At 44.7% G+C, this 15,923-nt stretch overlaps 2 protein-coding genes across 2 annotated transcripts in view; both read left to right on the forward strand.

The window, feature by feature from the left end:
- LOC139472602 (uncharacterized) overlaps positions 1-1,096 on the forward strand; it is a gene marked incomplete at its 5' end in the record, with an annotated part of 2,897 nt that extends 1,801 nt beyond the window's left edge. The window contains one exon of the mRNA XM_071255064.1: positions 1,077-1,096. Within this exon, the coding sequence (XP_071111165.1) occupies positions 1,077-1,096 (20 nt within the window). The remainder of the gene's footprint in view (positions 1-1,076) is intronic.
- A 2,337-nt stretch (positions 1,097-3,433) lies between these two features.
- LOC139472708 (uncharacterized) lies at positions 3,434-9,494 on the forward strand. Its single transcript, XM_071255161.1, has 3 exons — positions 3,434-3,509; positions 5,851-6,124; positions 9,029-9,494. The coding sequence occupies exons 1-3, from the start codon at positions 3,434-3,436 to the stop codon at positions 9,492-9,494; spliced, it is 816 nt and encodes a 271-aa protein (XP_071111262.1).
- Positions 9,495-15,923: the final 6,429 nt, after the last annotated feature.

Here is a 15,923-nt window from a genome sequence, read left to right on the forward strand (position 1 = left end):
TTGCGTCGTGCAAGGAATAGAGTGTCTGTCGGAGAGCAGGTCGGTGGTTCGATCACAGGCCGTGTCATGCCAAGAGACGTTAAAAATGGTACCTGCTGCTTCTGTGTCTGGTGTCCGACGTTGTGTGGATAAAAGAAGGCAGGTCGGCTCGGAGTCAGTATACTTTCTCTGAGTGTTGTATCCGCGTTAAATTGCGTCATGTGGGCTAGCACTATAAGCCGGCATCAGTCTGGACTAGTATATGCAGCCACACACACACGGGCTGCCCGTGACTACATGAAGCTATCTTGAACGCACGATTAAACCACATTTCACCTCACTTTTCCATTGCCTCACCTCAACTCACATCACATAATATTACCTCACCTCACCTCACCTCACCTCACCTCACATCACATCACATCACATCACATCACATCACATCACATCACCTCACCTCACCTCACCTCACCTCACCTCACATCACATCACATCACATAACATAACATCACCTCACCTCACCTCATCTCACCTCACATCACATCACATCACATCACATCACATCACATCACATCACATCACCTCACCTCACCTCACCTCACATCACCTCACATCACATAACATAACATCACCTCACCTCACCTCATCTCACCTCACATCACATCACATCACATCACATCACATCACATCACATCACCTCACCTCACCTCACCTCACATCACCTCACATCACATAACATAACATCACCTCACCTCACCACACCTCACCTCACCTCACATCACATCACATAACATCACCTCACATAACATCACCTCACCTCACCTCACCTCACGTCATCTCACGTCACCTTACCAACCTTATTCTCAGCAAGTTCTTTTTAACAATCGTTTTGGTGTAGCCTCTGAACTGTTTCCAAGCATGGTAATTATAGCAATTTGATAACTTCGGTATATTGCAAAGTCCGTCATTGGAGACATTACGACAATTAATTATCTGTATTTCTCTCTTCCCATACCCTTGTGCAAACTTTCGTTATTCTAGCGTAAAAGTGATTTTTACTATTGATGTTTTATCTTGCCAACGTTGTATTGCTACAGGATCAGATTTCTACTATTGATGTTTTATCTTGCCAACGTTGTATTGCTACAGGATCATGGGCATACATACATGTATTTGGAGAAAAATTCGACGGTTCAATTATTCGTTACTCCCAAACTTCGAGCCTAGAATACCCTCTAAGTCCCGCGGACCACGCGATAAGAACAACAATCTTCACATCTTCATTTAACAGTGATATCATTATCTAGATTCACTTGATTGTGATTAAACAAGTTCGTACCTTTGACGAATAGCCGGCACGGGTGGCCCGGTCGTCGCTAAGCAGAGTTGCTTCCCTCAGTCACGCTAATGACCTATGATCGTGGGTTCGAATCCCTATTGCCTAGGTGCCTCCCTTTAGCGAACCAGGATCCAATGATTGAGATGTTTTGGTCCAGATTCGCCCTGATTATGATTTGGTTTTGGTTTTGACCTAAGTGCATCGAGACCTGTATCGCCTCTGGCTTCCCTCATATATTATGATGACACGCAGTGATAGGAATTGTATATTTTCCTTGGCGGTACCAAACACAATGCACTTAGTTCATTTTCGCTAAGTCATGAAACCAGCAGGGACCAGGGTGAGACGGTCCGTAGTTCGAATCCCACACGTGCTTCGGACATTTAGCCTCTACACTAGATGGAGAATATCACCCATGTGTCTTTTAATAACAAATATATCTACACGAGTCAATATAAGTTTAAAACACCGAAGCTTGTCAAGGAGTTTTAAACTTATACGAGTGTTGGTATATTTGATAGCAAAAGACAGAAGGGTGAGATTTTGTTTATCATCTGACATCATTCTTCCAACTTTTTCAGTTTGTAGACAGCAATAAGCAGTGTCTTAGTGTAAAAATATACTGCTAACAGCTTCATTAGCAGAGCAAGTAGTGATGTCATTTGATTGTGACGTCATGGTAACCTCCAAAGCATTGTGAAACAATTTCATTGGAGCGAATTTTACAAAGTAGATAATCTTAAGCTCACACAAGCAGTATCTCCTCTTAGAGTCTGTTTTGGATGATAAACCTGGTTGACAGGATCCGGCACGAATTTTGTTCATAGAACTTTTATTTTCTTCCGAAAATTGGATCATAACGTTAAGAGTGTTCAATTTAGATATTACTTCCTACACATGACTTATGCATCACACAACAAAACACATTCTAAACTTCATTGGATTTACGTTTTTTCTAACCTGCTAAATCTTTATTGCCTTATTGCCGTCAGCGTACTGTGGGTTGACTGTGTCGTTCGTGGTGTGAGGAGTTTTACCAGCAGAATAAGAGACATAACGAAATTGAAAACGAGCCTGAAGTCTCCTCCACCCCGCTGGTGATGCACGTAATAAATGGATCACTTCAAGATTTGTTCGGTGACATAACAGAGTGCCTGAAGAAACTAAATGTTTATTTATGTAATTGAAAATTAAAAAAAACTTTTGTTTAATTTCCAATGAACCGTCACTCATTCTGGCAACAAAAAGTAATCTGTAAGTAGGTTATAATGTGTAAAATTAAAAATGAATTGGTGCACGGATGACTGGGGTAAAAAATGAATTTACGACCACGTGCCCCCCACCATGTTTGAAATTTGTGCTGAAAAAAGCAAATGCATTGATTTTCAAAGTTAAATATCCATTTACAGTTGTTCATTATGCGATTTTTTTTTCAGATCAAATAATACTTTTTTTAAATAAAACCACGTCAAAATATTCTTTTAATGCTGGCTAAATTGCGGTACAGTTCATTTTGAGGATATCCTTTTGATAAAACTAAGATTTTTTTCAAATGAAAATCAAACACGTGATCAGGGTTGCAACATTCAAGGCGAAAGCTTTCAAAATGTTGCCCTTGCGTGTGATATTACGTGTGCCACCACTGGGGCAGGATATGTTCCTCTTTTCGCGAACACCTGATGTCATAACGTTTTAAAAGTGATTCATAAACAGTTGGTTGGTTGGTTGGTTGGTTGGTTAGTTGATTAACGCCGCTCTCAGCAATATATCCCAAGTATATGACGGAGGTCTGTAAATAATCGAATCTGTCAAGACAATCCAGTGATTGACATCATGAGCATTGATCCACTCAATAGGGATACGATGACATGCATCAACCAAGTCAGCGAGCCTGACCACCCGATCCCGTTAGTCGCCTTTTACGACAAGCATAGTTACCTTTTACAGCAAGCATTGGTTGCTGAAGACCTTTTCTGACCCGGATAGTCGGATTCGAGCAATGGGGTTTCCTTTTAGCAGAGATTTCTAATAACTGTGGAACATTTTTGTTTCTTTTAGCTGTTAGGGCAATTTTGCAATAACAAAATGTGACATATGTTGCAGATATCGGACAAAATGGACTGCCTTTACACATTGATGGCACTGGCTATGGTCAGTGTGAGCGTTCATGGCTCCAGCTTAGAAGGAAAAGGTACGTACTCACCTTCGCCAACACACCTATTACTATTCCAACACACCTATTAAGGCACAAACACCCCTATTACTATATCAACACTCCTATTACTATTCCAAAACTCCTGTTACTATTCCAACACTCCTATTACTATTCCAACACTCCTATTAAGGAACAAACACTCCTATTAAGGAAAAACAACAACAAATACTTAGTATCTTATTAATAGTGTTTCATCACTTCATTAGAAAATCACTTCATTAATAGTGTTTCAAAACAACTTATACATTTCAGTACCTTCCATCAATAAATCATTTTTTTTATAATACGAACAAAACAACGCCGTCCTCTATGCAATGTTAACTTTGATGCACATACATAACACGGGGCACGGATGAACCAGTCGTCTCAGGCACCGCACTTCGCAGAGTAGAGTTGCGTCCCTTGGACACGCCAGAAACGTATGATCGTTGGTTCGAATCCCGGTTCGCCCCGATTATGTTTCTAGGTTTGTCAGCAAACCCGTGCTCGTGGTTTCCATCAAGTGATAAACGCCTGAGACCTGCATCACCTCGGGCATTCCTCCAACGTCAAGCTGATCCACCCACTCCCGTGCCTTACAAAGCATTTTTTTAAAGATAATCCGAAGTAAACAGAATGCTTTATTGTAAACCCTTTGTCGCGAAAATCGTTCAACCTAACAGCGTTTACTGATTATACACTAAGGCAGGAGGTATTTTACGGCAAAGCAATTTTCATCCTATAATCCTCGGATGTGAGGTTAGCATGAACGACACCATACATTTTTTAGTTGCGTGATCGACCACCACAATATTACTGCACGCCAATCAACACGACCCTCCTTCAGAACGCTGACCTACGTTCACAGTGAGGTGGTATACTGGTCTTCCACCGTCAGCCAGATCTGTCAGGTGCAAGCACGTCTCCATAGACGTGCCTCATGCCGCCTGCACCATTGTAACCGTAGTCGGAGTCAGAGTCGTGATGAACGTCAGAATAAGAAACCACATATCACAGTTTACATGAAATACGCATGCAGCACTCACTGCTATGAACCAATTTCATTAAAATCAGATCTTAGTTCTCGCTATCGCTAAACAAAGATTTCAGGACATCCCATTACGGGTCACGTTAGAACTACCTTTAATCCGACCAATCAAAGCGTCGCTTACCAGATCAGTCGTGACAGTCGGAATTTGTTTTCTAATCATGCAACCTCGAAAACGTTAACACAGGGTATTCCGAACGACAGTAACGGCTCGTACCACTGATTCCGTCAAAATCATCGTCTTTCTCTCGCTTCCGTGGCATAAAATATTTGAACGGAAGAGGCGTTGCACAGTACATGGGAAGCACTGCTATACCATCGCAACCATACATTAGACATCCTGGAATGTTTGTTTGTTCAGTTTTCATAATTTTAATCGGGAACTTATTTTTCAAGCGTTGTCTGAAATGGAAGTCGCCAGGTTGAAACGTGTGCCTTAATTGGCTGATGTCGACCTCTTGTTTGTAATTTCAATGGTCGGTCGAAGTTCGTTCGAAAGGTCGTTCTGTCGTGACCCGTAATGGGATGTTCTCAGATCTTTGTTTAGCGGCAGCGAGAACTCAGATCGGATTTTAATGAGATTCTGCTATGAACTGAACAACCCTCTGGTATGTTGGGCCGATGTTTCATTGACTAAAAGACTCGAGTTTTGACTTTGAAATGTTATAATAGAATAATATTAAGTAACCGACCATTTGACCATAGATCGGTGGCAAGCTCCTTCACAGCGCGTGACACCTTTGTTACACTCTCGGTAGCATTGCTGCCACCAGTGTGGGCGCGGCCATTACAAAAATCGTGAAATGTCCCTCTAAACCCAAATGTAGTAATGTTCATACTTTTGTTTGTGTCTTTCGGAATGTCATCGTAGTTATTTTTGAAAAGGTTCACGACTGACCATATTTCCCATATGAATTTAACTTTGTGTTTGTTTGATCATATTGGTCCGAGATTGCAGACGAACGGAAAATGACTTAAACCCCACCCCCCTTACATTCTTACTTTTCCAATTACATGATAGTTGTAATGAAATAGAAATTTAAATAGATAAACAGAGAAAATAATTTAGCAGGAGTAAGAGTATTCGGCGCCACGGCAGTCATAACGGTCAGTTGGTTGCGAGTTCAACTCCAAGCATGGTTGTGGCAACACATCACGGTGCGGAGTTCTGACAGGTGGCAGTGATAGTATAGAGAGCGCCGCGAACGGGCTATCGCTGTGAGGAGCTTGGGATCGGTGGATGGTGTTTATTTGACCGCGAACTAATTTGATACCTTCAACTGTTTTCAGCAGTCCTCTCGAGAGAGAAGAGGCAGACAGGAGCATCTTGCATCAGCAGTTGCGGGGGACTTCCCAACGGGGACTACCAGTCGTGTGTGTCGTGTCGGTTTTATGCAACGTGTGACAACGGGCTGCTGCGGGACCGCCGAGAGTGCCCCCCGCTTCAGATCTGGGATGACAACCTCAAACGGTGCGAGTTCAATAGTGCGACCTGTACACTACCTACCAGCATGACCACGACCAGTGCCACGACGACTAGCGCCACCACCACAAGCCCAACAAGGTGAGTGTAACATGGGGAGGTAACAAATGACCAAAAGCAGGATTTTTCACCAATGAAACAAACGCAAACACAATAAGAAATAATGACCGGAATTGCATACGATATCCAGATATGAACCAATTTTATGTATTTAATTTAGTGCTACACCTATGAAACACATGATCAGCCTTTATTGCCCATTTGCATGAACTAACTCTATGACCGGATTTTCATATGGACCTCGGTTTAAACGTCCATTTCCAAACATGAATAAATTTGGGGAATACTGTCATTTCGTCTTGTGTTTAGTTGCTATTCTTAAGTGTTTATATCAAACCAAACGTTCTTCGTTGAATTTTTAACAGGCCATTGTGAACCGGACGCGATGTTATTGTCATGTACCAAAGAATATTCGTGTTATTACATGAGTGTTTCCGACCCATGAAGATTCCGGGGTAGAATAGGTCTTCAGCAATTCATGCTTGCCGTAAAAGGTGACTTTGCTTGTCGTAAAAGGCGACTAACGGGATCGGGTGGTCAGGCTCGCTGACTTGGTTGATGCATGTCATCCATCCCAATTGCGTGGATCGATGCTCATGATGTCAATCACTGGATTGTCTGGTCCAGGCTCGATTATTTACAGACCGCCGTCATATAGCTGGAATATTGCTGAGTGCGGCGTTAAACAACAAACCAAACCAAACCAAAAACATGCATGTTTCCAATGATAAGTGATCAGGCGAAAACGTATTTTGCTCCATTTGTACACATGCTCCCCGGTGATCTGTGAGGCCGGTGTTATGTTTCTTTTCGGTACCAGGATCCGCTTGCCCTGATCCGCTCGTCCTATTTCGTTTGACAGCAGTCGACCTTTTCCCGCTGGTTTCACCAAATTGTTACACGATGTTCGTCAATATGGACTTCCTCCCTTATTGGTTGTGCGTTGTGTTTTGCCATAAGCTTAAATTGTCCAGCTACATGGCATCGGCCTGTTAATATTCGTGCCTGGATATGTATGCCAGTGGTTGATAGAATGACCAACAATCGTAGACGTCGGGATGTGGCGACCTGTCATCCATCTTGCAATCAACTCTTCTTCATGCACAGATTTCTATTGGATATGGAAAGGGTTTCGTCGCTTTATTTTTATGTACAGATTAATTTTTTTTAAAATGCATCAAATAGGGTTTGGGTGATACTGGCACAGTCAGCCTGGTAAGGCTCGTGATAAGCTCAGGGCCCTCGCCCCCTCTACACGCAACCCAGACAGCGAATGGGACTTTTCGAAAAATGTGAAGACCCCCCATCACTGCAGTCTTCTGCATTACCCAGATTGTCAGAAGGGCTGTGGTCTTGGTAGCAAACCCGGGTCCTCTCCCAGTCAACAAATGGAGAGGTACCAAACCTAAGGCACAGAGAACAATGGGGAGGCAGACAACTTGGAACTTTGGATGCAAACCTGACATTTCGAAAGCAAGGTCTGCATATTTGCCATGTTTTTCCCTGAATCTTGTCAATCACACTGGTGTCAAAAGGGACAGAAAATTCAATAATACAAATGATTTCATTGGATTTATCAAAAAGGACAAGATCAGGTTTGTTGGCCCGGATACGTCTGAGACTGTATACTGGCCTATTCCCCCAAAAATGTGTATTTATCATTTTCCATGACGCCCTCTACATATTCTGGGTCGTACCATGGATTTTTCTCTGTGTCAAATCCTCAAGCATGGCGAAGGCGGTAATAAAATGACCGAGCCACTCCATGATGTCGCTTGGATATTTTTGAAAGTAACTGTTGTCGATCAGTAGCGAAAAGAAACTCCTTTGACCGCGATGCCTCCACTGAAAAGTCCATCGGGGAGAAAGCTTTCAACCAGCATAAATGTGAAAATGTAATTATTTTGTGAACTGCCTTTTTTGCTGTTATATATTCTGACAATATTGTAATCTTAATATATTTACATTTATTTATTCCGCGAAAAGGCCACTGGTCCATTTACATTGATAGGATAATAGTGTTCTTTATAAGCTTATGATACTAATGGAAATTCCGGTAATCTGGGACGCGACTAGAACGACCAGCCACACACACACACACACACACACGCGCGCGCGCGCACGCGTCGCTATGTCGGTGCAGTAATCTGGGACGCGACTAGTACAAGCAGCCCCAGAGAGTGAATGAGTGGGGGTTTTACGCCGCTTTTAAAAATATTCCAGCAGGGAACACCAAAACTGGGCTTCACACATTGTAGCCATGTAGGGAATCGAACCCGGATGTTCGGCGTGACGCGCGAACGCTTTAACCACTAGTCTAACCGACCGCCCCGTGTAAGGAGAAAAAAATGGTGTCTGGATATCAGCATGCTTTATTTATGACAAGTGACTCGGCAGAGTGATTATTATTCTGCTTTCAGTCATTAAGTTTGCTTGTCCAGGTTAAATGTTTTTTCAGGCAATGTTTCTCAAAAGTGACGGTAGTTTTTTTAGTTTTTTTTATTGAAAACAAAAGTGATGAGGGACGAACACTTTTCATTTTGTCCACTCCCATCCCACCCCACCTGCAACCTGTAAACAATTGGGTGTTGACCAGACAATCCATTGACGCGATTTACTGAATTTCTTGAAGTGACGTGCCGATGCCGAGGTACCGCACCCGCACCCGCACCTGCATCTATATACCTTCGATTCCCGACATGGATACAATGTGTGAAGCCCATGTCTGGTGTCCCTGCCGTGATATTGCTGGAATATTGCTTAAACCGGCGAAAAACCACGTTCGCTCACTCACTGTATTATTCCAAAGGAATATTGTTGACGTTGAACACGATTCTCGCAACTGACATGTTGTTCCCTATTGTCTTCCAGCCCAACGCCCTTCGTTAACCCATGCATCACAAGTTGTTCCCTATTGTCTTCCAGCCCAACGCCTTTCGTTAACCCATGCATCACAAGTTGTTCGGGTCGAAGCACTGGAAACTACCAGTGGTGCCAGACATGTAAGAAATACCTCACATGCACCAGCAACACCATGTACGTCCGTGACTGCCCTCCCTTCTTAATGTGGGACAACAACAAACAACGCTGCGAGGAAACATCAACAACATGCGTAGAACCAACAACGACAACCAGTGCTACGACAACATCGGCTACAACGACTTCGGCGACCACTACCTCGCCGACTACTACCAGCCCGACGCCTTACGTGAACCCGTGTATAACCTCCTGTAGCGGACGGGTGGATGGGGACTTCCAGTCTTGCGTATCTTGCAACGTGTATGCGACGTGTTTCCAGGGCCATTTGCGTGACAGCCGTCCATGCCCCGCCGCCACAAGTTGGGATGACAGCTTGAAGCAATGCACAGGCTTGTCAACTACGTGCTTTTAAAAACAATCAGCTCCGGATATAAGAAACCCATAGAACCCTGTAATTGTAATGTCTGAAATACATTCCATACAAAATGACTATCGAAATTGCAATTGATCCCTCAACTCGAAAAGTTATCACAATTTCCAGAGAAGGGGTGTGAGTGCCTTCATACAACAGTGGCGATACAAAGTGAAAGGTAATACTCCATCGTGTAAAATCATGTGTCGGGATAGTGGAGTTTGAGGTAACAAGCTTCAGATTAACAGATGATTGTTTAAACAGTTCTCTGGGTCCAATTTGACTATTGCCGAATATTTAATTTTTGACATAATACATCTGCAATTTGAATTTGAAAGTGTTTGTTTTTTATTGATTACGCCGACTTGTTCGATTCCCCACATGGACAAAATGTGTGAAGCCCATTTCTAGTATCCCTCGCCGTGAAGTTGCTGGAATGAAGCTAAAAGTGGTGTAAAACCAAACTCACTCACTCACCCACACTATATTGATTTTGTAACAAATGTTATATTTGGGATAACTTTTTCTTAGTAAAGTACAGATTCTAGTACTTTTTGGGGGGTTGAGTCCCGTACGGGACTAAGAAAGTGTTATCCCAAATGTAACATTTGTTACATTTGACCACTTTCTAAATGGCATTGTCTATTCATAGCTTTCGGCCATGGGAGCCGTGCCAATTAACACTTGTCAGGGGGGTACTCAAAGTACGTGATCTAGACTACCAGTTGTCGGACTTTCATTTTGTGGAAGCCTCGGTGGCTGAGTGGGTTAGGTCGCTGACTTTGTGTGCTGGCGAATAGGTGCCTCACCCTGGCAGGTGTGGGTTCGAATCCCTTACGGGACTCAACCCCCCCCCCCCCCCCCCCCCCTCCCCCTCCAAAAGTACTAGAATCTGTTCTTTACTAAGAAAGTGTTATCCCAAATATAACATTTGTTACATTTGACCACTTTATAAATGACATTGTGTATTCACTTTATTGATTGTTTTATTTGGAATTAAGTGAGTGAAAACATTTTTACTCCACATTCAGCAAGACAGCGGATAAATTACCGTAAATAGTCAAGTCAAGGAACGGCAAACCAGTGGTTGATAACATGATCAACGCTGTTGGGTGTGATGACACAGTTCGGTACTCCCCGCGACCACTGACCTAGTTGTTATTATGTAACGTGTAACGCCGGGCACGATCGCCCACGGGGATAACAAACGCCCTAACGCCATTTACGTTAATTGTTTGATGTGAATCAGTTCGTGAAGGACGTGTGATTGACGTCACCAACAACGTCCTAACTGCGTCGTTAAGAGGAAACAGTTCTAGGCACCGCAAGTGGATCCATCGCCCCGTGAACATCCGGGTTACAATAGGTCTTCAGCAACCGATGCTTGTCGTAAAAAGCGACTGTGCTTGTCGTTATTATATAAGAGGCGACTAACGGGATCAGGCTCGCTGACTTGGTTAATGGCTGAATGTAACTGACGTTATGTGAATTTGACGATCGGCTGATACACAATTGCAATCGTGTTATATAACAGTTGTAACATATGCAATCGTTTTATCTAATAGTAAGCATCCTAAATTATACTTCAAGAGCGTATTTATAGTTTTTGTTGCGTATTTGATACGCTAGGATTTGATTTGTCTGCGTATTTCAGTATATTTAATGCGTATTTGACACAAATACACAGCTTATCTCGTGCTCTGGAATATACTTTTTTTTGGTTTAATCAGATTGGTTCGAGATTTCAGACAAACATAAAATAAATAGACTGGGTTCCTGTCTACTTAAACTAAATCGCGCTAAGCTTGCGTGGCGTACCAAGAGTAGAACCAAAATAATAAAATCACCCAACTTCCCCCTTACATTCCTACTGTACCAATTATATGATAGTTGATACGAAATAGAATTCAAATTGACAAAGCAATAATAATTAGCTCGGCAAAGTGTATTCGGCGTCACAAGAGTCATCACTTGTTTGTAAACAAAATTGTCGGTAGGTTGCGAGTTGAACTCCAAGCATGGTTGTGGCCACCTATCACAGTGGGGAGCTTTGGCTGGTGAAAGAGAAATTGCATTCACATAAAAAAAACAAGAGGCCCTTAAGGCCTGTATCGCTCAACTGGATATTTACGCAATCATGACAAAATATACATTTGCATTGCTCATGTATATAGTACTGCACATATTTCGTTTGTCAGCATTTAACATTTAATGGCAAATCTGACAGCATGAACGTGGGAGTAATGATGAGTTATGGGTATGCGATGAGGAGTGGCGGGTTAGTGACAGGGAGTGGTGGGTCAGTGATGGGGAGTTGTCGGTCAATGGTGGGGAGAGGTGGGTCAGTGATGGGGAGTTGTGGGTCAGTGATGGGGAGTGATGGGTAAGTGATGGTGAGTGGTTGGTCAGTAGTGTAGAGAGGTGGGTCAGTGGTGGGGAGTGGTGGGTCAGTGATGGGGATTGGTGGGTCAGTGATTGGGCGTGGTGGGTCAGTGATGAGGAGCGATGGGTCAGTGATGGAGAGTGGTCGGTCAGTGATGAGGAGCGATGGGTCAGTGATGGAGAGTGGTCGGTCAGTGGTGTAGAGAGGTGGGTCAGTGGTGGGGAGTGGTGGGTCAGTGGTGGGTCAGTGATGGGGAGTGGTGGGTCAGTGGTGTAGAGCGGTGGGTCAGTGGTGGAGAGTGATGGGGAGTGGTGGGTCAGTGGTGTAGAGCGGTTGGTCGGTGGTGGAGAGTGATAGGGAGTGGTGGGTCAGTGGTGTAGAGCGGTGGGTCAGTGGTGGAGAGTGATGGGGAGTAGTGGGTCAGTGGTGTAGAGCGGTGGGTCAGTGGTGGAGAGTGATGGGGAGTGATGGTTAAGTGATAGGGAGTGGTGGGTCAGTGGTGTAGAGAGGTGGGTCAGTGGTGGGGAGCGGTGGGTCAGTGAAGGGGAGTGGTTGGTCAGTGATGGGGAGTGGTGGGTCAGTGGTATAGAGAGGTGGGTCAGTGGTGGGGAGTGGTGGGTCAGTGGTGGGTCAGTGATGGGGAGTGGTGGGTCAGTGGTGTAGAGCGGTGGGTCAGTGGCGAGGAGTGGTGGGTCAGTGGTGGGTCAGTGATGGGGAGAGGTGGGTCAGTGGTGTAGAGGGGTGGGTCAGTGGTGGAGAGTGATGGGGAGTGGTGGGTCAGTGGTGTAGAGCGGTTGGTCGGTGGTGGAGAGTGATAGGGAGTGGTGGGTCAGTGGTGTAGAGCGGTGGGTCAGTGATGGAGAGTGATGGGGAGTGATGGTTAAGTGATAGGGAGTGGTGGGTCAGTGGTGTAGAGAGGTGGGTCAGTGCTGGGGAGCGGTGGGTCAGTGAAGGGGAGTGGTTGGTCAGTGATGGGGAGTGGTAGGTCAGTGGTGTAGAGAGGTGGGTCAGTGGTGAGGAGTGGTGGGTCAGTGGTGGGTCAGTGATGGGGAGAGGTGGGTCAGTGATTGGGCGTGGTGGGTCAGTGATGGGGACTGGTGGGTCAGTGTTGTAGAGCGGTGGGTCAGTGGTGGAGAGTGACGGGGAGTGATGGGTAAGTGATGGGGAGTGGTGGGTCAGTGATGTAGAGCGGTGGGTCAGTGGTGGAGAGTGATGGGTCAGTGGTGGGTCAGTGATGGGGAGAGGTGGGTCAGTGATTGGGCATGGTGGGTCAGTGATGGGGACTGGTGGGTCAGTGTTGTAGAGCGGTGGGTCAGTGGTGGAGAGTGACGGGGAGTGATGGGTAAGTGATGGGGAGTGGTGGGTCAGTGATGTAGAGCGGTGGGTCAGTGGTGGAGAGTGATGGGGAGTGATGGATAAGTGATAGGGAGTGGTGGGTCAGTGATGGGGAGTGGTGGGTCAGTGATGGGGAGCGGTGGGTCAGTGATGGGGAGCGGTCGGTCACTGATGGGGAGTGGTGGGTCAGTGATGGGGAGTGGTGGGTCAGTGATCGGGCGTGGTGGGTCAGTGATCGGGAGCAGATTGGTCAGTGATGAGGACTGGTGGGTCAGTGATGGGGCGTGGTGGGTCAGTGATGAGGAGTGATGGGTCAGTGATAGGGAGTGGTGGGTCAGTGATGGGGAGTTGTGGGTCAGTGGTGTGGAGAGGTGGGTCAGTGATGGGGAGTGGTGGGTCTGTGGTGGGTCAGGGATGGGGAGTGGTGGGTTAGTGATGGGGAGCGGTGAGTCAGTAGTGGAGAGTGATGGGGAGTGATGGGTAAGTGATGGGGAATGGTGGGTCTGTGGTGGGTCAGGGATGGGGGTTGGTGTGTCAGTGATGGGGAGTGGTGGGTCAGTGGTGTAAAGCGGTGGGTCAGTGGTGGAGAGTGATGGGGAGTGATGGGTAAGTGATAGGGAGTGGTGGGTCAGTGATGGGGAGTGGTGGGTCTGTGGTGGGTCAGGGATGGCGAATGGTGGGTTAGTGATGGGGAGCGGTGAGTCAGTAGTGAAGAGTGATTGGGAGTGATGGGTAAGTGATGGAGAGTGGTGAGTCAGTGATGGAGGGTGGTCCGTCAGTGATGGGGAGCGGTGGGTAAGTAATCAGGAGTGGTATATATGTTACAATTTCGTTTAATTAACCTAAATTGCCTTATTCTCAGCACAGGGGCGGTCGGGTAGCCTAGTGGTTAAAGCGTTCGCTCGTCACGCCGAAGACCCGGGTTCGATTCCCGACATAGGTACAATGTGTGAAGCCCATTTCTGGTGACCCCCGCCGTGATATTGCTGGAATATTGCTAAAAGCGGCGTAAAACCATACTCACTCACTCACTCACTATTCTCAGCACAGGTTCAATAGGCATGAGCTTAACTATGTAAACTACGGAGTAGCTTAATTGTCTTACTGTATGATCAGTTGAAGGGGTTGCGTTTAGATTATCTACTCATCCACGAACATGTCATCAATTAATTATGACCAGGGGGTTTTCCTCCCCACTGTACAGGACATTTAATTGCAATCTTCCTGTCACCTCACTTCTTTATTGTATAAACACATAACCGTGTGCCCACTAACAAAATATTAACACCCAAAAATGAAAACAAACTTTCATTCGTTGTGTATATAAATTGTGTGTGTGTGTGTGCGGGGGGGGGGGGGGGGGGGGGGCAATTTTTCTTGTCATAAATATACAATACATTGGCTAGCCAATGTTAGAAGTATTTTAAAGGAATGTGGTTTGTCCTATATATTTTACGTGCGCTTTACGCTGCAGTAAGTAAGTGATATGTGTGAAAAGACCCTATCATACCTGATAATGTGGTGTATGCACTTAAAATACTACACATACAAAGGGCGACAACTCTTCAGACCCTGATGGTTGTAAAATATCCACTGTAACTTCTCCGCAAAAAATGCATACAAAGGATAGCTATTGCAATGTGAAAACGCTACGTCTTTGCAAAAGCGACGGATATGATTGCCGGGGTAGTGGATGGATGGGTGACCCAGGAACGTTTAGTTGTTTGTTGTTTAACGCCGCACTCAGTAATATTACAGCCATATGACGGCGGTCAGTAAATAATCGAATATGGACCAGACAATCCAGTGATTGATATCATGAACATCGATACACGCAATTGGGATACGATGACATGTTTCAACCAAGTCAGCGAGCCTGACAACCCGATCCCGTTAGTCGCCTCTTTCGAGAAGCATAGTCGCCTTTTACGGCAAGCATGGGTTGCTGCAGACCAGTTCTACCCCGGATCTTCACGGGTCCCCAGGAACGTGAACATATACTAGTATTGATATTGGTCATGTTCATTGTTAGTGTGAGGATGCCTAGCTGTACGTCGCTAAGTTCGAACGGGATATCCAGTTCAATAGGAGAAAGTAGCTTCGATGTTTTTGCTTCAGTTAATATATATTTGAAGCAGTGAAACACTGTTGATGCTGAATTGTTTGTTAACAAAAGTAACATATAGTGGAATATCAAGTGCTATGTTGACTGCAGTGTAATATTTATTGAAGAATCCACGAGGTACGAGTTATTACGGAAAATATTTTTTAAGTTCTGAGCTTTAGCGAGGTATCCAATGAGTTAAACAGATGTCCAATGATCAGCCATGTTTGTTTACAGACAACGCAGACGTAGTATTGGTTTTTACTGTAAAAGGAAAGCCGTGTGATAACAAGTGTTATGTTCCCTGCGATGAAAATATCTCTTTACTCAACTTCAGAAACCTCAGTCTTTCACACTGAAGTATATAATAAATTCTAAACTGAAAAGGAATGATTATATTATTAAACTAAGAATCTGAGATCACTTTCAAATAGTTTCTTCCATGACATACTTTTGTGAATACATAGTTTATATGCATCATGTATTAATTAACACAGTCTGGCCAGTGAACATGCCAAATCTAAATAATGTGCAGAACATTACTAATAAAACAGAACGTTAAAAATTAAAAGGGTTTTAAAGTCTTTGAAGAAAGGCATTTAGAAGT

This window comes from Haliotis cracherodii, unplaced genomic scaffold (genome assembly GCF_022045235.1).
Source record: "Haliotis cracherodii isolate W230 unplaced genomic scaffold, xgHalCrac1.p SCAF_25, whole genome shotgun sequence".
Lineage (NCBI taxonomy): Eukaryota > Metazoa > Mollusca > Gastropoda > Lepetellida > Haliotidae > Haliotis > Haliotis cracherodii.

Excerpts from the sequence above, each read along its gene's own strand:
- LOC139472708 (XM_071255161.1), top strand. The coding sequence starts at position 3,434 with ATGGACTGCCTTTACACATTGATGGCACTGGCTATGGTCAGTGTGAGC. Across the intron at positions 3,510-5,850 it reads CTCCAGCTTAGAAGGAAAAG|CAGTCCTCTCGAGAGAGAAG; the intron begins GTACGTACTCAC and ends AACTGTTTTCAG. Across the intron at positions 6,125-9,028 it reads ACCACCACAAGCCCAACAAG|CCCAACGCCTTTCGTTAACC; the intron begins GTGAGTGTAACA and ends ATTGTCTTCCAG.